General features: G+C 37.6%; 1 protein-coding gene across 2 annotated transcripts; it reads left to right on the plus strand.

Annotated features, from left to right (window-relative positions):
• The first annotated feature begins 4,906 nt into the window (after window positions 1-4,906).
• LOC127630299 (hepatocyte nuclear factor 1-beta-A) lies at window positions 4,907-24,375 on the plus strand. 2 transcript variants are annotated; one of them, XM_052107808.1, is made up of 10 exons: window positions 4,907-5,397; window positions 7,519-7,718; window positions 9,008-9,278; window positions 10,671-10,906; window positions 16,277-16,437; window positions 17,390-17,516; window positions 19,360-19,539; window positions 19,702-19,820; window positions 20,103-20,147; window positions 22,567-24,374. In XM_052107808.1, the coding sequence occupies exons 1-10, from the start codon at window positions 5,030-5,032 to the stop codon at window positions 22,585-22,587; spliced, it is 1,728 nt and encodes a 575-aa protein (XP_051963768.1). In that variant the 5' UTR covers window positions 4,907-5,029; the 3' UTR covers window positions 22,588-24,374. The 2 variants fall into 2 exon arrangements, with proteins under 2 accessions (XP_051963768.1, XP_051963769.1); XM_052107809.1 differs by lacking the exon at window positions 20,103-20,147 and having other exon boundaries at window positions 22,567-24,375.

Raw genomic sequence — 24,375 nt, forward strand, 5'->3', positions numbered from 1 at the left:
TGAACCAAGTGGTATGCCTTGCCAATAACTCACTGAGCAACCTAAAAGCCTGTGTGATTTGATTGGGCTTAACAAAAGGTGGGAATTGAATCACTGGCCCTGCACACACCTCTAGTACTTGTAAGAGTAAACATGACAAGGACACTTTAAAGTCTTGGGCACTATTCAAGAAAAGGGTACACACATACCCACACTTACTCTGTAGTGTGTGTTGACTGAACCACCAGTGTGTCATTAAGCCAAGTCCTGAGGTCCAGAGAGCCACAGATGCCATGTAGCCACGCAGAACACAATGCTGCCAATCACAGGTTCTGTTTGTGAAAAGGGAGGGGAACCTGGATCAAGGAACCTGAAATACATTCTGTCTGGGACTCCACATCAAGTCTTTTACAGGGATAACAAGAAGCTGTTGTCAATGCTCCATTTGCTTTCAGTGGAAACCATGTGATCCAATCAGATCATCTAGGTTCTTAATCAGTGTCACTCATGGTCCATTGAAGGTTTCACAGTATGAGGAACAATCCATCAACAATTCTGCTGAGGTATCAAATCAACAGACAATTCTCATGTCAGAATATCGGCCTCACCCATTAACCCTCCTATTGTCTTAAGAAACTGCACCTTCATTTTGACCATATTGAAAACTATTTAAAATGCATAAGTTCTTGATTAGTAGACTAGGGCACACATTTTTTTCTTTCTTCATGAAATCAAGATAAACACATGATTTATTGCTGTTATTACAGCAGTTCAAATTCGAGGGCAAAAAATCAGAAAGAGCCTTTTTTCAAAATATGGTCAGGGCACATTGTAATCTCAAGTGTTCTAGATACTAGGTAATATGGTCGTCAAGAGACTGTGCGTGTAGTTTCAGTAACAAGGTTTGTTTTAGAATGAAAGTAAGTTAAATAGAGGTTTACTCCAAGATTCAGGCTGGTACATCTTATTTCAAGTAAACATCTGTGAAACTTTCATTTGCTAATTTAACACTGCTGTTTAGTATACCACCAATTAGACAACACATTGTGGCAGATGTTTTAAAGGAAAAACAAATTCTTGAGCAGAGATGTGGAACGGTCGAAGAGTGCACGCTGAGGGTAAGGTCCAGGTTACTGTGGAACGAGACATGATCAGTGGCTGCTGAATCTCACACACACACACCATACCTTCTTTGCCCTTTTCGCCCAAAAAGTTTCCAAGCGTTCCGCTCTATGCCCCAGACTGTGATGGAGGAGTTGGGTGGAGGAGGGGTAGATGGAGGTCACAGATCCAAATGGCTGCCAAGCACAGTTTGGGTCAACCAGCTATGCTTATAGTTAACCTAAAACCTCTTGCTTCATAACATGCACTGAAACCACCATGAGCTGACTTGAACTGGATTGAGCTCACTTTGGAAATTGGCTGTAAAAAAGTAACTTTTTATGCAACATCTGCCACAATGTGTTGTCTAATTGGTGGTTTACAAAACAGCAGTGTTTCACAGTGGTTTACTTGAACTAGACCAATTTGTCCTAATCGCAGAGTCAAAATGTACATTTAGAGTGCCTTACAATATAGTGGACAAATCACTAAGTCCCATGAACATGCAAAAGGTGGGACTCAAACCTACAACTTTGATTGACCTCAGTCTGCAACACTCAAACCCAAACTACTATGCATTGCACCAAGGCCATCAACATCAACCCAACCCTATTTGTCAACTGAACCCACTAATTACTACATAACACAATTATTAGACTATTTATTCAAGCTCTGCAAAAGATTATTTAGAAGACTCTTAAAAATAAAAGGTTCCAAATACAGGTTTGCAGCCTGGTGCATTATAGGTAAACCTTTCTATGGTTCTTAAGAAAACCGTCTATGTAATGATGCTTCAGAGAACACGGAGGGCTTTACTTTTGTTCTGATTATGGAGGATATCTATGACCAGTATGCTGCTGTGAAGAACATATAATGAAACATAAACCCTTGTGTTTTGTCCACCTATATATATATACATTTTCATTGGTTGACTGATTTATTGAACCAAGCTTATACCGGGCTAGTGGGGGCACTCCCTGCTGAAAAAATAAAAATATTATGTAATAAATGAATAACCACTTGCTTGATCTGAACACAGGTGTCATTTTAAAGCTTAAAATCTGTACTTTACAATGTATATATCTGATCCTACCAATTCTTAAATAATGCTCTTTAACTTGCTGATAAATTAGAACTGTTTTATTCTCATAATTAACAAATTTTTAATAATATTATATATTATATTAAATATCTTTGGAAAGGTCTCAATTAGTAAAATGCAATAAGCTAATTTGTTTCACTCAGAGGCCAAAGTGAATATTAGTGTATGAAATCCGACTCACATACATAATATCATAAACAAGAATGTCTTTTGTGATGTTTTTCCTGATTACTTCCTGAAACATTAATATAACATACAGTAGACAGTGTCATATCATAACTTACAGCAGAGTATCCCGATTCAAACGAGCTCAAACACAACATAATATGTTAAGTAGATCTTGAAATATTCCTTAAAGAGTGTACATGGAAAGACGATGCTCAAAAGAGCACTGAACTCTTCTGAACTTGTCCGACGACTTTGTTTGTGCACACATCCACATACAGAATGTGCTCATCCAAAGGATTGGGATGCTCCTGCACACTTAATATTTATTTATTTTGTAGTCTAATCCATTCATTTCCAATGGCCGGTCACTTTTGAAAATCAGAAAACCAGAAAATCTCAGGTGTAACAATGTAAAATAAATATTTATGAAAATTGACAAAAATTTTTTTTAAAAAAGAATGTGTGGGTCAGATGCCCTGTGTGAACAAAGTCATGAAACTTTATTCCGACTGGATGAAATAAACTACAGTTTTCTGAAAAATAAGTTCATCGGTAAGTTTTGACCAGAATACAATATAAGGGTTAAGGAGTTTTTTAATATCCCAAGGACCACATGGCCTGCAGAACCCTATAGCAAAAATGGTTCTTGATAAGAAGAGGGTCATTTGCTGAACCTAAGGTTTTGTAAATATATTTATGAGAGTGTAGCTCCACACTCTACAAAAAGAGCATGGGGTATTCTATAAGGTGTGCTGATGCGGTGTGCAAATAAATCCAGAACTTGAACTTCATGTTGTACTTGCATGATGCATCTCAGGCAATCTATCACTTTTCCTTCACCACAAAATCTATATTCAAATATCAGCCTGTTCATGGGAATTGTTGGGTGTAGATATCCAAAGAGAAACTTTGTGGTTGGTCTCACTCTTTTCCTAAACTTTCAGGATAATTTGTTATTTGTGAGTATCACGTGTTTCTGTGGTAATGTCGTATGTGCTTGTTCTCGGTTGAATTCATACCGCACCTGGGTGAGGTCTGGCTGCAAATGACTATTATTTGCATGCACCGTTACTGTCTCTCCAACTGTTCATCATCCACAACTCACATGTTCCAACTGTCCCTGCTGGTGCATGTATGAATAGCAGTTTTGTCCTTTTGTGTTATAGCTGTTTAGTAGCCTACAAATGAGGCACATATTTGACAAATGTATCATGTATCTCTCTTTTCATGCTTAACATTATTTTTATATGCATATTCTTAATTTAGCAGATCGACTGATGCAACACTGACTTTTATAAACTCGTGTAATAGATGTTAAAAGAGTCATGAAGGAAAGCTCTGGGATGTATTTCTCGAACACACTCTGTTAAGCAAAGTCCTTCCTTAATGGAGGTGCTGCTTCTTGTATATAAGTAAATAAATAAATAGCATGCTGTAAAGAACAATGTATCTATTTTCGCGTGGCATTGGCGACACTGAAAAATGTTAACCTTCATGTAGTAATATCAAAATGAACTACTTTTATTCTTGTAAAAATATTATTTAAAGCCACTGAATCAACAGGAATAGGTTACACAAACAAAACTAATTTTAAGGGTTAGATCAGGTAGAAATAGCTGCTGAACAATGGCAGGTTACCACTTTTTACAGTGCATCATATATCGAATATGAATACTAACTCGAAAGCAAAAATAAATATTTAGGCTAATAAGTATAATGACAAATCACATTTGTATCCATAAATGGTGCCTGTTGTTTAAATTCTGACTCTGGATCAGAATTAACTTGCTTTAAATGTTCGTTTTCTGTTCAGATAGGGCAAAATAAAATGTTTGATCACATTTGCAGGCAATGGAATTATCACTGGTTAATCAATAATCACATTTATTTGTAAAATGTGTGCTTTAGGAAAGATCAGGGCGCATAGTGGCATTCTCAGATGTAAACAGAAAACAGCTTTAATGAAATCCTAACTAGGCCTATAACTTTTCTTTATTAAAACTTTCTAGACTGATTGAAACCAGGCTAACATTTGCACGGAACTTCCTTAAACTTTATTTGCCTGATTTTTTTTATTATTCTCTTTTTTTTAATTTAATAATTAGTTTGAATCGCCTACTGAAACATCAGTGAACAGGAGTTATTGGTGTATACTGAGGCACCTGCTAATGCGCATTACTGATGGCAGCTATGACCTAACGTGTTTATAATTTATCATAAATGTGTTGCATTGGAATCCTTGCCAGAAATATTAGTGCTTTGTTGCAGATTTATTTAGAACGGAGAAAAAGAAACAATATAACTAGGTGTAGCTAGGCTTATCAACCCATTTTCACAGAAGTCGGAAAAGTCGACAAAGTCCAAAGTTCTTGAAAGTTCCGCTGATAACAGAGACCAATAAAAACAGCGCTGCTCTAATGTGTAAACACGGCGTACCTGTGCGTCAGTCAAAATGGCCCCAGACTCATTTGCATAAAGGTCCTGAGCAGCCGCCCACTAATTACCATATTTTATATTGCCTATACCCTCTGGAAGCATCATGGCAAGTCACATCATTCTGTCCGACAGGGAAGTGGCCTAACTTCTCGAAGCAGGTGTCTTCAGAGGAACTCATTGGAGGCGTGAGGAGGGGAATCTGACATGCCGTATTTCCCTCTGTTCCTCCTTACGGTCATTTAAATGTTTGCAAAAATGGTTTCTAAGTTGACATCTTTGCAACAGGAGCTTTTAAGTGCCTTATTGGACTCCGGAGTTACTAAAGACGTGCTTCTTCAAGCTTTGGAGGACCTGGACCCAAGCCCGAGCGGTTATGGAGTTAAACTAGATAGTCTGCAGATGTCACCGTCCAGTTGCAAACTGAATGGGAGTGATACGGAGTCAAAGCCGGTTTTTCATACGCTGACCAATGGACACAAAGGAAAGTTATCAGGGGATGAGGGCTCGGAGGACGGGGATGATTACGATACACCGGCGATATTAAAAGAGCTGCAGTCTCAAAACACAGAGGAGGCAGCAGAACAGAGGGCAGAAATCGAGCGAATATTGGCGTAAGTAGGGCCTATATTTTCTGTACCAAAAAAATATTAAAACATTATTTATATAACGAACACGAGTTGGGCAACAGAGACGTCAAGGAGCTATTTACCTGACATTATACTGTGGTTAAAGGCCTTCTGTTAGCTACTGGGGAATTAATATAGTTAGACAAGTACTTTTGTCATAAGTTTAGGCCTATATATAAGATATTGGGTTGCACCGGCATTAAAAAGTCCACCGAAAAAAGGGTTAAAAATGTGCTAACGTAAAGGACATTTAATAAACACTAACACAACTAGGCAAGACAGTATTTTAGCCTAAACAGAACTGCCTGAAATCGTGGAAACGAAAAGTTGTCATTATTTAGAACAAATATATCTTCTGACCTGTGTTTACAAATTTAAATGCACGCGCCAGTGTTTCGTCTTTTCGCAATCTAATTACTAATTATCTACCTGGGTTATTTATTTAACTTCTATCTATTTATTAAAGATCTATTTATTATTAACCACCTCTGCCCTCTAGAAAGAAAAGAAAAACACACAGACAGTGTCTGATTTAAATGCCCTTTAATTTATTATATTATTTTACTGCAAACTGTTATTATTATTATTATTATTATTATTATTATTATTATTATTATTATATGTTCAAAACAACAACAACTACCGCGACAGAAAACCACGGTCTATAAATGAAATTCCCATTCCATTTTTTTAGGTCTATTTCATCTGGATACTTGTTTATAATTCTACAAATGTCCATAATCGTTACTGCAACATCGGCGTCACGAGATTTAGCTAGAAATCAAAACTAAAGCACGTGGAGTCGAGTTATTAATTTTATCCTATAAATCATCAACTGAAAGACACACACTGACGAATGATTAGCGTGAATGGAGATCTAGTTATTCATTGTCGAAAGTTATAAACCAAGTTCGCACAGACATATGTGTTGTCAGTCTCCAAATCAAACAGTCCGAACAGATTTCAACAAATACCTGAAGTGTGTGGAACTTCTGAAATTACCAATGGTAAGAGACTTCGTTTTAATGCTTCACACGCTTCGGGCAGTTGGCAACCAGAATCCGCTTTTTGACAATGTTTATTTTTTTTAGTTATTTATTTAGGTCAGTTTAGCTAGTCCTATAATTTTTTTATGTAACTTTAATAAATTTTAATATTTATATAGCCTATATTGTTATTTACATTATTAGACATATTGCATCATTAAGCATCTTAAAATATGGCTAGCCTATATTATGTTGCTTTAGCCGTAATCTTGATCCACATTTAGGCCGTAGCCTATACTTTGTACATGTTTTCCTTTAATGTGTCTACCTATTTCTCGATGTTTCTTTACTGAAGTTAAAAAAAGCAATACAAAATTACAATTCGATTTTTTTTTTATTAATTAGCATATTAAATGTATTGCTCTAAAAGTATAAAATAGGTAGCCAAATGTAAATACGTAAATACAAAAAAATAAAAAATTGGTGTCCATGGCTTTTTGGAGTAAGCCAGCGGACAGAAACACGTTGATGTTAATGTAGGCTAAATAAATATATATGTTGTTATTATTTTGAGCACATCTTTTTATTTAGCCTATAGGAATATTCTTTTTAATAGCCTATGAAATTTGTTTCTCTACTTCAAAATCTTAATCTTAACAGTGAGCACTTTTCGTCCCATGTTTCCCCCAATTTAACCATCGCGTGTAAAATAAAGACCAATACTTAAAAGCGTGTTTAAACCACAGGCTATATTAGGGACTTAGTATTATTTACCTCAAATGCCTTTACAATGTTCTCACTGAACAATATACAGCTGTTGCAAAATCTCTCTCGGTTATCTCTAACTTGTCCTTTTGTAATTAAATCACGGTACTTGAATTGCACGCACACAATGAAAACTAACCTTTGCAAGTATTTACAACCCATTGAAAACGTTGATTAATGACTGTTTATTAGTGCTGGGAACAAATGAACGCGCTTAAAACATTTTAAACTTATACACTGGAAAACACTTGAAGCGCAGAGAAAGGGAAAACGTTAAACGGATTTCAGATGCACTTTTATACATTTGAACTCGAAATTAAAAGGAGTGTTTTAGTGATGTTTGCTTTCTCTTCAGCCAGGACCCGTGGCGCGCGGCCCGCATGATCAAAGGCTACATGCAGCAGCACAATATTCCGCAGCGCGAGGTGGTGGATGTGACGGGCCTCAATCAGTCCCACCTGTCGCAGCACCTGAATAAAGGCACGCCGATGAAAACGCAGAAACGCGCGGCGCTCTACACCTGGTATGTGAGGAAACAGCGCGAGATTTTGCGACGTAAGTTCATTTGTAATTCTTGCTGCATGCTTATGTGATTTATTAAGGGTTATATAATAATCACAATTTCGTTGTTGTATTTCATAAATCTGTTTGCGTAATCCTTTAAAAAAGTGTCTGTAGTAGGCACCAATTCTGCATTGAATCCAATACGATTATAAAATATAAATTATAAATCCTATTATTAATAAAACCTTGATGCATTAATCAAAAAATATTTATTTTTATACAAAAGAGAATGAATATAAATGGCTTTGGATAGAGGTACAACGGGGCTTAAAGCACAGCTTATGGGAAATGTGTTTTTTTCTGATCACAAAGATTGAAAAGAAATATATTTTTTTATAGAATATTGATGGAACAACATGATCTGTGTGAAAAGAGATAATACAGAAGGTTTATATATATATAAATGGTATATATATATATATATATATATGGGGTAAAGGCTCCCTCTCCACCTATATATATATAGGTGGAGAGGAGCCTTTACCCCAAAATTAGGTTAAAGTGATATCATGTCAATATAGGGACAAAAGTTATAGGGCAACATTTGTCAATTTATGCAAATGCTTTTGAGACAGCAAAGTGCTTTTTTTTTTTTTTTAATAAATAATTTAAGATAATAGCCTACTTATTCAAATGCACTTAAAAAAGGAATGACCATTTTCTGTTAATTTCGATCACATTTGGCATTTCATAATATCTCAAGTATTATGTTAACAAATGAATCTGTGATTGGATCAGTCAAGTTGAGCCCACTCTGAACATTTTTCATTACAAATTACCCCATACTGTACCATCCTTTCACTTATTGGACAGTTATTAAAAAAAAATTGATTTAATAACCTTGAACAAAACTGAAAATTATACATATTTCATTTCTCAAAATAAATGTGATAATTTCAGGGATTCTCATTAGCTACATAAATGTGCAATATTTGAAATATTATTCAATATTATCTCTTTACCTCAAAATCAAACTTTAGACACTGCATGCAACGACTTTCTTGATCAAGAATATTTTGCAGTGTATAGTAAACAGGTGTTTAGGAAAGTACTGTGGAAGTTTTTGTTACTACTTAGTGTTTTGGGTCAACATAAAATCAAAATTGCCTTTTAATCCGTGTCGACTTTAGCCCTATTGTACCCTACATATGTTACGTGTGCTTAACAATTTAAAAATCACGCCATGCTTACCCCATCTCACCCAGTTGTATTTGAAACACTTTTTGTCCTGTATGAATATATCCACTAAAATGACTCTAATTACTCTCTTTATGTTTCAGAATTTGACCAGACCAACCAAAGCTCTGGCAGCAACATGTTGGACAAAGGCAATCAGGATCAAGTGCTACTTTTTTTCTCAGAGTTTAGTCAATCTGGACAGGGTATGGTGCAGCCAGGGGATGATGCTGGCATTGAACCTGTTTGCAAGAAGCTTAGACGCAACCGCTTCAAATGGGGACCTGCTTCCCAACAGATCCTCTACCAGGCTTATGAAAGGCAGAAAAACCCCAGTAAAGAGGAGAGGGAGGCACTGGTGGAGGAGTGTAACCGGTAAGGATGAATCAGAATGCTAATTGCTAGCTGTCAATGTCCAAAAACAACCAGGGTTGGCGAGTTACAGGAGTTACGGATTACATGTAACGTGATCACGTATTTAAAATTAGTAACTGTATTCCACTACAATTTCGATTTCAATTGTTGATAATCAGAATACAGTTTCAATCAAAAAGTATTTTGATTACTGAAGAGATTACTTTGCATTTTATTGTCAATTTTTCCATTTAATATTTAGTCCTTTCAGATGGAAAACATTTAAACATATAAATGATGTGATCCAAAGTGCATTTGAACAGCGGTGAAACACTTTCTTACGTGTTACATTCGTATGAGTAGACAGAGAAGTTTGAAGTAAGTTTGAAGTAAGTTTGGAGCAGAAGAAATATAAATAAACCTTGTGTAAACTGTCATGTAAACATTTAGCTTTATGCTCAGCTAAAACGCTATTTATAGCCATTTTACATGCACCTGTTATCAGTAAATATCATATTTATTATTAAGAAAATCCACATTAGGTCATAATCTTTTTCTCTAGTAAGACCTTTGATATTAGAGCAATAATCTTATTCTTGATGATCATTTTTGTATTGATTTTCTGTAAAAAATAAAAATAATAATAAAAAAATCCTTAAAACGGGATAAAGTTGCATTTTCTTGTTTTAGAAGCAACACTGCACAAGATATTTAGGCTTTTTTCAGAGCATGTATTTTTAATTTATGGAACTGGAAGATTTTTTTATAGTCAAAACAAATGCAAAAATGTACCAGTGCTGAAGAAGTAATCTAAAGTATTTATATCACATTACTTACCTTGAGTAATCCATTACAAATGACATTTTACAGTATTTATTCTGTCATTTGTAGTGGATTACAATTTTAAAAGTAACCCTCCCAACCCTGAACACAACTTCCCATTTTAAATTGTGACACAACTTTAAATTGGAAGGCAGCACAGTTTTTTGTTTTAAGTTGAAACAGCATGAAGTAGAAATGTTTACTTGAATTACAATGCATACAATATAATAGAAAACAGAAGCTAATAGTTTGTATCGCCATGCTATGCTAACATTTTTATTCTTGACTGGTAATATTGTTTAAAACAACAAGAGCACAAGCAAATATAATATGAGATGAGATATATTTGTTATATGATGAGTCAATTTAGTTGTTTACACTGCAATTAACACATTCAGTTATATAACATTAGGTCTATTTGAGTCTTGTCTCATAATGAGCCTCTTCTAGTCTCTGTCTTGACATGGACACAACGCTCTTTGGTATTGTTCTTGACTCGACTTGACCTTCTCTGGTCTCGGCCTGGACTCATACTAGGATGAGCTGGTCTCAACTACAACACTGTTAATATGTTTTTCTTACTACATTCAGGGCTGAGTGCCTACAGAGAGGAGTATCACCATCCAAAGCTCATGGGCTTGGCTCCAATCTAGTCACAGAAGTGCGAGTCTACAACTGGTTTGCCAACAGGCGGAAGGAAGAGGCCTTTAGACAGAAGTTGGCTATGGACGTCTACAGTGGACCAACGCACAGCATTAACCCCCTCCTATCTCACAGCTCTCCACATCACCCACAGACCAGCAGCTCCCCACCAAGCAAGATGCAAGGTACAGACACATTTATTGTAAGCTATTATACAATAATACCATTGATCTCCAACTGGGTTGTTGGCTCTTTGGCAGTAAAGCCTGGAAATGATAATTAGCACAAACTTGAAAATAATCCTTTCACAAGAGCAAGAAGAAAGAGGTGACATAGTTGATGACATCAGCGAGACAGCAGAGAGGACAGTAGTGATCAATGAGACCGAGTGAGCTGAGCAAATGGCATTGTTATTCCCAGCTTTGAAAACAATCTGCATTGTACCTGCAATCTTAGCTCCACTGAAGTCAGCAGGCAAGAGTGAGATACAAAGAGCAGCCACCCTTGGATAGGGCTCAGGGTCAGGCCTGGGTCAGGCGAGCACAAGGTCAACTCACTCTTAAGGCCTACTTATACCTGTAGGACCATGGCAGTTTACCACCATCCCTCCTCCTCTGTTATCTAACGAGTTTTTTCCCCAGGAGGATTTATTGACTTAGTTGGATATGGCAAGACTTTGGCACTAAAAGCAATATACACCCTTTGACTCAGCTAGCTTATTACCTATTGTTGCTCTTTCATGTTTGATTACCAAAGAGTCTGAGTGTTTTGCCGTGGGTGTTTTTTTTTAAATGTGCAAACAGCGTGGAAATGAGTGGCTTGTCTGTATGCAAGTAGTGATTCCCCCAGCACACCTGACCAGTCAATGACCTCAGGTAGTATTTGTATATTTATGTGGAAGTCTGTTAGGATGGGGGCGGGTGCGTTGAGGTCAGAGGTGGAAGACAGTCTTCTCTTCCTCACTTTTAGTCAAGGAGCTTACAAGGTGTCCTACCAGTGCTCTGCCAGCAGCATCAGCTGTTTTTTGGTGTCAGAAGTTGTCCTGACAAGAATGGCACAGCAGGCTGCCTCATCACGTTGCCAGGGCACTGCCTGTATTATGCATGCTTAATTGACAATTAAAATCCTTTGATAAGGGATTCCCCTCTTCCCTGCTCTCTTTATCCTATCTCGGCAGGGATTCTTTTTGTCTGGGGCATATCAGAAGGCTGTAGTGACTGTAACCGAGGTTCATTTATCTCTGCTGGGCCAATGGGAGGGACACTCCAAAGGCCCTCTCACCTTTATAGGCTGGGGTATAGAGGGTGAGGCCAGGCACTGAGCAAAACAACAGGCGCTGTCTGCTGTGGTATTGGCTCTTTTCGGGCCAGACAGGACTGATGAGTCCCTTCTGCTCTAGGTATGGAGAGTGATCTGGCTGATTCCTGGTCTCAGCCCCCCTCTCGGAAACTACGTGAAACCCAGGTTTTAATGAAGAGGTCGTTACTAGGTCAGACTGGAGAGAGACACTAGTTTTTATTTATTCTTGTTTGGCCTGTTGATTTCAGACACGCCATTTTGCCAGTGCTGGAAGGTCAGCTAACATGTGCTTTTGAGGGCTGACTGTGATCTCTCTTCTGTTTGTGTTATGGTGCCATTGGGAAAGCAAACCACATTCAAAAGGTTCTTTGATCTTATTAAGGTATAATATGCTGGTTGTCACATTAAAACATATAGGTTTGAATCTGCTTTGTTATTAAATAAACTTATATTTTTAGAGAATTTACCCTTAAACTAATATGATTTCATGTTGAGTACTATTATCTATGTTGTTGAGGCATCCCCCTCCCCATAATAATAGCAGAGGACAACGAGAGGACAGGAGAGTTCAACTTTCCTTGTTTGGTCTATTGGGGGCAACAGAAAGGCTGAAAGGCCACGTACGTCCTGCTAAGACCCAGGAGGCCTCTCATATGCAGTAATGCTATAATGAGCACTGACTGGGGATGAGGAGCAAAGCTTTGATATTACATGTGTCCCAGGGAGAGCTGAACCCTTTAAAACCTGCTGAGGTCTACTACTACCACTCCCCTTTAGAATTTCCAACCCCACTTTGCCTTTTTATTTGGGGAGTTTTGCGGTTGAAACAGCATTTTGCCTTACAGCAAAAGGCAATTACAAAATGCCTTTTCACTTCACTATACCAACATAGATTATTCTATAGTGATATACAGACATATCGGTTAGGGGGTGCGTTTTCCATACAACTATGTAACTAACTGCTTAACCACCATAGTACAATGCATCGTTGGAGAAAATAACTAGCTAGTGACAACTGTTTCCCCAAACCATAGTATCTATGATACACATCCATTGTTTGAACCACACTGGTTCAACAATAAAGAGCTCTCATTAATAAGGTTACGCAGGGGGTTGAATTATAACTTCTGTGGATATTAAATCATAATAACAAATTTACATGTACTCTAGAAAGCTGTTTAATGCACGAAAGCTGCTGAAGACACTAGCTGCATGCACTATGTAAATGTGACAGATAAATTGCGCTGAAATAGTGGGGTTCCCCTTTATATCAAATTTTGGGGTTCCCCCAGCGCACTTGAACAGATACGCACATGCACACTCTTCAAAAACATAATAAATTATCTTATGCGTTAACATGGACACATAAGCTGTGTTCTCTGACAAAAGTTGTGTATGTTTAATTGCTTTCTCTTAATAGCCTTTCATGCCTTAAATGGCGCATTTGCGTTTACATGACATTTAAGAATGCCGCTTTATGCAAGACCCCAGAATAAGCCATTTTCTTAAGTGCATATAAAAATGGTCAATTTCTTGATAAAATTAATTTCTGGAATAAAAGGTATAGAAGCCTCAGTGAAGTCAAATGATGTCCACACAGTAAACTAACAAGGAACTATGGTTTCTTTAAATTCCCAATCGTTGAACTATGTTGGTAACGATGGAACTTGCAGCTATAGTTGGCTAACAATGCTTTTGGGAAACAAAATATTAGGAAATTCTTTGGTTTGTTGACATCAACCAAAAACCTTGTCTGCTTGGGTGATTAGCTGAAGTGTTAATGCCAAAGTATACTTCGATATACTTGCAATTTTTCTACACTACGCAAATTATCATCGGCACAGTACATGCGCACTGTGTTTGTGCAGCTTAGTTTTCTAGACAGGTGGACAGTCCACATCTTTGTGCACTGTCAATGCATTTACCTGCCAATGACTGTGCTAAAAGAGTATCGCAAAGCAGACGTAGTGTGCATGCATCAAACACATTCGTATGGGCTCATGGTCAAAAGAGTGTACTTTGAAAGGCTAGAGCACTCAACCATTTGCAACATGTAATGGCATGTGGAAAAACAAAGTATACCCCAGCCTTTACAATTCCCCCTAGCGTCCTGTTAGACCTGGCCATTTTGAGTAATTATCGCTTACCAATAACATGTATACTTGTTCTATAAATTACTTTGGATGAACAAGTCTCCTGAATGTGTAAAAGCAAATAGTTAAGCATTATACTGGTCACCCTTCTCTCTAGATATCGGAATCAGTCCTTGAAAAACCCATATGGGTAGACCACTTGTCATGCAGTATGTGCACATTGTCTGATTAGTGTTGTTCACAGTAACTAATGTTTCTTAAAAATTCCACATAGATTTCATATAATGTTCTCAGTCATTGCATTTCGGTTCCTGGTTTCCTGAGAAACAGAGCCCTCCTTCTGGTCAGCATGGCCCAGACAGCACAGACCTGAATGATTGAACGTAAGAGGAGATTCCTGCAGCCCAACTGAATGCCTGACGGAGTCGGACAATAGCCCGTTCTCTTTCTGACACTTTTAGTGGGTGCGTGGCTATAAAGTAAAGACTGTTTATGGTTGTTCGACCATTGTTTGGTGAGCAGGTTGAAGGCCCAATGGAGCACTTTATTCTCCTGTCCTGGTGTTTACAAGATGCCTTAGAGAGTTGTCGGTGCTAGCTGAGGGCGGAGAGGGGCAAAGTTGTGTCTGCCCTGAATTCTCCAGTGCAACAAGACATGGTAAAGGGATCGATTAATTGTTCTAGTTCATGGAGCTTCCTGCCATATTAATTAACTTTGACTACTGTTGAGGTGTACTTGTAAACAAGCTATGGAAATAAAGCATTGGGGGGAAAAACATCTTTCATAATCAGATGAGTTCACAGTGGAGTGAGCCATTTAGGAACAGACTGAAAAACGTGTCTGACAATTGTATCAATATCTGTGGAGAATGGGATTGGCAAACATCCATTTGATAGTAGACGGTCTAGGTTCCTGTGGCCCTGACATGTCAAGAGAGCCCAAAGAAGATAAAAAAGGTCTAGACAGAGGATTAAAGTTCGGTAGAGTGAAATTCACTCATAAAACTTTATTTCACATAAATAATTCATACAAAGCTCTGAGGGTCACTGTGGTGCAGTTTTTGAGCTGAGAGCAGACTTCATGTACACATTCAGTAGCCAATTTTTAAGGTAGTCTGATGATTCTCACAAAACCTGCCAAGCAAATGTTCTGGTCATATTTATCCCCAAATCAATACATACAAATATTAAATAAACGTTTTATAAAGCAAATGAAGCAAACATTTAGGACTGTTGTGATTTTTTGCATTGTGACATTATTTTCAAGAAACTTAAGCCCATTTTACATGCCAATTCTCAGTACCATAATGCATCTGGATGTTTTACTTTTACTATTACCATTGTTTTCAATGATGATTATAATAACCAACCCAAAAGTCTTTCTAGCAAGTCAGTCCACTGGCAGCCTTCTTTGGAACAATCTCAGGCAGCTTTTTTCTATGTAAACAAGCAGCATCAAGTGCAGCTCCTATCTACTTGAATGGGGAAAGACTGAATTCTCCAAAACGTTTGGTCAAGACTATGATTAAAGTTCTCAAACTGATTGGCAGGCGATGTCTGTATCTAAAAGGTACATACCGTTGACCATTGGGTGTTCCAATTTCTCCCATTGGTTTGAATAGATGTGGCCCATCTCTGCTAAATAGTCTCTGCCATAACACAGTCATATTTTGTACTGTACAATAATAATAAAAAAAAAATCAGCAAATATGAAATACAGTAACAAGGGAGTACTACTGAAATGCATCAATACTTTAATTTTTTTCCACATTTCAGTTATGAAAATATCATATTGACCATCTTTTTTTGTATTGCGGTAATGAGAATTCCAGGGTAAAATGTGTGTAAATGTCATGACAATAATCTTACAAGGTATTAAAGGCCTTAAAAAAGGCTTAATTGTCTACGTATATGCAATATATAAATATATATATAATATATATTGCATATATGTAGAAAATTAAGCCTTTTTTATGCCTTTTAAAGTCTTTTTTTCTTTCTTTTTTTGTAGAAGGAGTAAAATAGGACCAGGACATTTTCTTGACAGGCTTTGTAAGAAACACCCAGTCAGTGAACTAAAAGTGAATATGTATGACACACATTCTACAAATGGTGTTTTAATGCATTTTCTTTCTTTTTTCTATTTCTTTCCTTTCCACATCAGGTGGCAGGTACAGCCAACAGGGTCCCGGCGAAGTCACTTCCTCCACAACTATCAATCACCATGGCAGCAATGCCATGGCGACCAGCCAGTCAGTGTTACAGCAGGTCTCTCCGGGGACCCTGGACCCCAGCCACAGCCTCATGTCACCTGATGCCAAGATGGTAGGTACTCCTGGGTCAAGATAATATAACGCCATGTCACTCTTGACACAGAAACACAAAGTAGGGCCTGATAGATACAACCTTTACCCAGTAAGTAATCTAACAAAAGCAGCATTGTACTTCCCTGCAGAAGCAGACGGCAGGCCTTGGCCTACAGTGCATGGCGGGGCTGATGTTAGTAAATATTAGTCGGTAGTATGAAAGGGGTACAGCCATGGCTGTGCCAACAAACCTGACAAAGAAACATTATGTTTGTATTGATTAAATGCCCCATTGAGGGAGGAGAAGGGTGGAGTTTTGCTTGTTCTCCATCAGTTGAGTGACAACCACGCTCAATGAAGTTAAATCTTTCTTTTCCGTTCGCCTGCACTATCTAAGTGCTAATGTTTGAGTTGGGTGAGATATTCCTGTACCCTTTTGTTTCAGTACCATTTTATGTGCATGCATTTTTCCGGCAAGGCTGCAGTGTTCCACTGACACAAGAAGTTTGCACTATATGTTGAATTTATCATGGCTTTAGGGTGCGTTTCTGTCAGTGGGAGGGCGGAAGTCAGCGCAGGAGGAAGGGAGTTTGACATTAGCTTATCTAAGCAGTCAGACGGTTGTCTGAGCACGGCCTCCTCTCAACACAACGTATTCAAATAAACCCTCTGTGTCTCTCAGGGCTCCGATACCTTCTTAAGATAAGAGTACAGTTAAAACAGTTCTGACAGAGGCATTCAAGCCATTTTATTGGACAGTGAACAATTCTACACTTAAAGAGACGGTTCACTGAAAAATGAAAACTCTTGTCTTTTGTCACCTGCATGCCATTCCAGCACTATTAAAATATTAAAACACAGATTAGACACCAATTTCCTGATGGGAGGAACACCTCATGAAAGATATTTACAGACATGGAGTACAATAAGAATTCTCTGTTGCTTTGCTTAATAGTGTATTTTCTTTACAGATCTCGGTATCAGGTGGAGGCCTTCCTCCTGTCAGCACACTGACCAGCATTCACGCATCCCACCACGCACACCAGCAGTCCCCCAACCTCATAATGCCCCTCTCTGGAGTAATGGCCATCGCACAGAGTGAGCACTCCACCACCACATTCTTTGTCTTTCTTTCTTTTACTTTGGGCCACATTCACCAACACCCTGTGTACAGTAGATATGAGCAGCGCGATATGTCGTGACCGTCGCAGTGTGGCTAGATGCAGCACGACTGTTGCATTACGACGTTCGCATTCTGACGTGCTGCACGCACTTTAGGCTACAACTGATTGTCTGTACATGTTATTTTCTTTGAATGTTTGCTTTGTGTCCATTGTAGAATGCATAAAGCCATTGCAACGTGATTGGTTGCATCCAATGTAGACAGGGTGTAACCGTGCGTGAAATTTGTGCATGAAACCCCCAATGTTTTCACTCAGACGTTTTCACTTTAATTAACTCTAAATTTACAATTACATTTAAAACCAGTTAAAACTACACATGCACAAAAACAAGACTCTCATAGTGGGAATGCTTATTTTAGAGTATGATGTGGGTTATAGCTCAGTATGAGATATGGAGATCTTTTAATTCTTGTGTTGTTTGTTTTGTGTTTACACCTTTTATGATCCTGGTCAAAAATAACCGGCCCACTAAGATTGTTAATAAATGTCTCATATTGCATATTTTTTTTCCCCCAAAATATTGCATTGATCTTTTTTCTGTCAACTTCTTTTTTAGTAATTATGACAGGTTTTGTGCCTTTTTTTTTTTTTTTTACATATTTAAGAAAAATACGTTTTTTTTTATTGATAGAAGGATTCACTGAACGGCGCTTATGCTAGGCTAGTGGGGGCACTCCCTGCAGAAAAAAATTATGTAATAAATGAATAACCACTTGCTTGATCTGAACACAATAGGTGCCAATTTAAAGCTTAAAATCTGGACTTTACAATGTATATATCTGATCCTACCAATTCTTAAATAATGCTCTTTAACTTGCTGATGAATTAGAACTGTTTTATTCTCATAATTTACAAATTTGTATTAACAACAATTATATTCAGAGTTTGTAAAAACATAAAAAGTTTGTGCTATATATCGTTGGAAAAGTCTCAATTAGTAAAATGCCAAGACATTTTGTTTTCACTCAGAGGCCAAACTACAGTGAGTTTTAGTGTATGAAATTCCCATTGACACACATAAATACTGTATCAGTGTCTTTTTGTGATGTTTTTCCTTATTACTTCCTGAAACATACATAACATAGACAATGTCATATCGTAACTTACAACAGACTATCCCGATTCAAATGAGCCCAAACACAACGTAATATGTTAAGTAGATCTTGAAATATTCCTCAAAGAGTGTACATGGAAAGATGATGCACTCAACACACATTTTGTGTGTGTGCGTGTGCATGCGTGAACACTTGTCCAGGACTTGCCCACATATTGTATGTGCTCATATAAAGGATTGGGATGCTCCTGAACATTTAATACTTGTAAAGAAAATGGTCAATGTTGTGTTTTCAGATACTAAATTTGAACAAAGTGAAGAAATTTAACTCCAATTGGATTAAGCAAAAAACTAAAATAAATAAAAAGAAAATTCAAAATGACATAAGGTTAAGATTTATATATAAATATATACAGTAAATCATTCTATTGAAATAAATCATTCTATTGAAATAAATCATTCTATTGCACTGCAATTCTATATTGACATGTTTTATGCAAATTACTAATTGCATGGATGCACTTCTTCATCAACAGAAGGTAAGAACAAATGTATGTGCTTGCACACCCGTTGTGAATCCGGCGGAAATTGTGCGTGTATTATTTCTGCAATCAGAAATGCGTAAGCATTTATTTGTGAATGAAACTCTTTGTCTTTGTCTCCTCTTGACATAATGACATAATTGAATTATCCTTGCATGCAGGTTTGAACTCATCGCAGGCGCAGACAGTACCCGTCATTAACAGCGTTGCAAGCAGTCTGGCAGCATTGCAACCGGTACAGTTCTCGCAGCAGCTGAACAGCCATCATCAGCAGCTTATGCAACATTCGCCTGGTCACATGAGCCAGCAGCCCTTTATGACCTCCGTCTCACACTCACACAGTCAGTGGATCCTCCTTCCTTCAAAATCTACTTATAATGATCTAATCATGATATATTCAAGATCAATTCATTAAGAACCATTAATCATGCATAAAAAAGAAACCACTCAAAATCATCCTCAAGGTACCGATGTGAGCTTCTCTCCGTGTGTTGTCTTTACAGTGTACTCACACAAGCAGGAGCCTCCCCAGTATTCTCACCCTTCTCGATTCCCCCCCACCATGGTGGTGACGGATGCCAATAGTCTCAGTACCCTGAGCTCAATGTCCTCCAGCAAACAGGTCAGTCATCCACAACATTTACCAGTACACATGAGAATCTCTTGGATCAACTCTTACTGAGATTGTTGTTTCTGTAATGGGATGTCACATCTTGTCTGCATGTTTCAATCAAGCTTATTATGGAGAAATAAACCCATGTGGGATGGAATCATAAACTGTAATCACTTAAAGCTTCAAACTTAAACTTTCACTCTACATTTCCACACTACCATTAAATAATCAATAGTTGTGACTGTTTTTTTTTTTTTTACTTTTTTGCTTGTCTGCTTCCTATCACATTAGGATGCTCCTGTAAACAAGATGATGCAGCTAGGGGGTCTCTCCTGGGTAAATACTGTTTATATATTTAGTCACTCTGTAGATTTGCATTAAGTGAGGATAGCACATCCTCTCTCAATCTGGGTTAAATTCTAGTTAAGCTCTACTGAAAACATCTGTGACATGAATTGTAAGTTCATAACTGTTTGTTTCTTAGAAAACTGAGGTACTATTCCAAACTATTTTCTGTGGGAATTGACATCATGCCACAGATGCTGTAAATAGATCATGACTTGTATGCATTTAAACTGCAATATTCCTTCAAGCTAAGGTCACCTGACCAAAAATGTTTTAAACAATATTTACTGTAATTATTAACATTTCAGGAAGTTTTAAGCATTCAAATTTTAAAGGAATAGTTTACCCAAAAATGATTTGCTCACCCTCATGACATCCAAGATGTGTATGACTTTCTTTCCTTTGCTGAACACAAACAAAGAATTTTAGAGGAATATTTCAGCTCTGTAGGCCCATACAATGCAAGTGAATGGTGACCAGAATTTTGAAGATCCAAAAAGCACATAAAGACTGCATAAAAGTAATCCATATGGCTTCAGTGGTTAAATATTTGTCTTCAGCAGTGATATGATAGCCGTAGGTGAGAAACAGATCAATATTTAAGTCCTTTTTTACTATAAATCTCCACTTAAAGTGAAAGTGGCGATTTACTCTATATTAAAAATGTATTAAAATAGATCTCTTTCTCACCCAAAGTGATTGCATTGGTTCAAAAGGCAATAATTAAACCACTGGAGTCATATGGATTACTTTTATGATGCCTTTATGTGCTTTTTGGAGCTTCAAAGTTCTGGCTACCATTTACTTGCATTGAAAGGTCCTACAGAGCTGAAATATTCTTCTGAAAAATCTTTGTTTGTGTTCAACAAAAGAAAGAGAGTCATACACATCTGGGTGCATGAAAGTGAGTAAGTGATTAGATAATGTCATTTTTCTGAGAACAATTACTTTAATTGGCGCAATTTCCCTGCAGTTAGAACAGGCATTATGTTGAGTTTTTCAGTTATCTGTTGAAAAATGGCTGCCAAGGTTTTATTAAAGCAGCGAATATGTGCGCACACTCAACCTGCTTCAATGTCTTTTGTTTAGCCGAGCTTGTTGAACATCACAATCAGTGGAGCAATCCAAAATGTGGATACTCCTCAGAATTCCTAATTCCTTTGAACAGACTGACCAATCAGTCACCCGTGATCCCAGCCTGAGCACGGCTTGATTGATGAAACCTCCTTTCACTTTCTTTGACACTCTTTCTTTCTTTCTTTCTTTCTTTCTTTCTTTCTTTCTTTCTTTCTTTCTTTCTTTCTTTCTTTCTTTCTTCTAAATGAGACAATTGCTGACACATATTAAGAGTATAGAGCAAGGCAATATATGTGGAAAGTATAGTCTAGAAGATAATTTGGCCTTTAATCAAGACTTTAATCAAAATGTCTATTCTATCTCTCTGCAATGCCACTCTTAATTCAAGTTACTGAGGTCAGGAAATTATCCTTATTGTTAAACAAAGTCGTCGCTCTCCTTCGGCTTTTCTAATGTGGATGGGAGTACATGCAGTAATTATGCCGCTTCCCCTTCACCCTGCACTCTGTGACCACTCTAGCCTGAAATGCAGTCTGTAGTCACAGCTTTCACACGGCCAATTTCCCACGCTGCCGCATCATCGACAGCATTGGGCCTGATGGCTTGAACCTCCTGCCAGTATGTCCTTACTTATCAAGATCCTTAATCTCACCATTTACAATAACCTTTTGTATTAAGTTCTCTAATTCTGGATCACCTTTAAATATCTGAATTATCTTACCTTTGTGAAGTAGTTACAATTCACCAAGTACTGCTAACAATGGAATACATTTATATATCTCAGGTATGTGGTTCCTCAACCCCCTGTGCTGAGAGAGCAATTTCAAGTTTCTTATCAGTGTGCTGTATTTGGACTGGGCGGTGCTGCGGTGGGCGTTGGGTGCTTTGGGGGTCATTACAAACTACGCTCAGGCTTTATAACCCCCCTGTTTGCTGAGCTATTCCACTCAACCCAACAACAAAAACTTACCTCCACTCTGAGACCTACATCTTATGAGTGTAGTCTGAGCAGCTGGCCGGCACCTTTATCGGGTGAGGCTGTTTGTCAGCCAATGGGTCATGACAGGGTCACCTGCCTCACCCTCTCCAAAGAAAGGGAAAAAAAACAGAAGATCCAAACAATACAAAAACGGCAGTTTCAATGGAAAGGAACACAGTAGAATTAGAGGAAGGAGAATGAGGAACGTATTTGGTCAGGTGTGGCAGAGGTGTAGAGCTGATAATGCCTGTGATGCCTTAAGAAATTCAATACTTTGTGGATCTGTTCTTTTGCTTTGGCAAGGGAAAAATGTGCTTTCTTGAACATTTCCTTTTTCCTCCTTTGTTTTTGCAGTGTCCGCTGCAAGCCTGGTGAGCATGTACACCTGACTTTCATGATGCCTAGCAACAGGAGCACATCCTCCCCATTCCCCCTCATCACACCTGTATCCACGGCAACCCCTAATATGTGCCAACAGCACACTGGACGATGAGTTAGTCAATAAACCAGGGGCTGCGGTGGATGCTGTGAGCAGACCACAATCGAACACTGTTGGTTTGTTTTGTTTTATCATAAAGTGACAAGAAGAATGGGTGTCCTAGGATGAATGATCAACAAGGAGAAGATGCCATTTCAAGCAAAAACATTTAGTGACAGTATTTGATTTCCCAGCATGGATGGAAAAAAAAATTCAATTAACATGGGCAATTTTGAAGAACAAATGGATAGGAAATATACGCAACATGGTCAGATAAAGCTACAGATACAAAGACACACTGGAAATACAACAGTGCTCCAATGGAAAGACACCTAATGTGCTTGTCAATGGACAGAATGGTTTGCTTTGTACAGACGGTTCCTGAAATAGGAGCAAAATATGTGTCCAAGTATTTTTAAACATGCTCGATATAATGAGAACTGCTGATACAATGACAATCATAAATGTTAACCTAGAAGCAACAGTGAGGTTTTATAATGTATGAATTTGATTAAATGAAGTCTTCCTTGAGATCAGCATGCATAGACAATGTTCTGTACAGTTGGATGTAAATAGAAGCAATTATTTTATTATTATTATGTCATTAGTCTGAAGTATGTAAATATTTGTGTTAGACTATATGCAGTGTGTCAGTGAACACAGTTTGGATGTGTGGCAGGGCCTGTGAAGTGACATTTTAACTTTGCTAATAGTAAGATAGGAAGATAAATGTTAAAGCACAATCAACAAAACATAATAAAAAGGACTTCAATGGACATATTGATCTTTCAACTTTGAATATTGGCATTAGTGATGTCATTCAAATAGATAAGAATCGATTATCTGTGCCAGCGTTCACATGGAATTCCATGGCATGACGAACCGTCATCCAAGGAATACTGGATTAGCACTGAGAAACAGTCAGTCAGAGAAAGAGGTTACTCTGTCTACTCGGACATGAATCATGGCGTTCCATAAACTAAATATTGACCCACATTCAAGTGGTTATTGTCATTGGTAAAGGAATACATGGTGAAATGGAAAAGAGTCCAGAATTGGTCCATTGTGATCAGTAGGAATGTCATTAAAGTTGGGAAAGAAGTTGTGTCAGCCAGGTGGCCATTTCAAACAGTATTACCTTCTAACGCAACTCTGAACTACCAGGAAGCATTGTGAAATAGTTTTTATTGCAATTGTCAATAGTTTTTTACACATTTACTGGCACATTTTGATAAACTGAAGAATTACACATTTCCCTTTCTGTCCTGCATGAGAGTTTTAATACTTTTCAAAAAGTCACTTCAAAGTTTTTTTTTTTACATTGTTGACTATGTACCCACTGCCAGTTGAGCTGAGGCTACAGTGCTGGTGTATTCTCCTGTTTTATGGTGGATTTATACAAAATGTGATTCTCTCCTCATTGTATTATTTTTGTATAAAATGAAATCAATCTTTTAAAATCATTATTTATGCTTTATGGAAAAAAAAGTTGATGTCGAAGTAAATAATTTTTCTCCAAGATTGATAATAGTGCTCTGTCTCTGTTTACTCCTATAGAATCAGATGGTAATACCATATGGTACTTTGATATATAACATTCTGTATGATTACATATTCATTTTACATAGTATTTACATGCTACTCTACGTACTCTTTTTAGTTCTCCATCTTCTAGTATCCTATAA

Source organism: Xyrauchen texanus, chromosome 36 (assembly GCF_025860055.1).
Source record: "Xyrauchen texanus isolate HMW12.3.18 chromosome 36, RBS_HiC_50CHRs, whole genome shotgun sequence".
Classification (NCBI taxonomy): Eukaryota; Metazoa; Chordata; class Actinopteri; order Cypriniformes; family Catostomidae; genus Xyrauchen; species Xyrauchen texanus.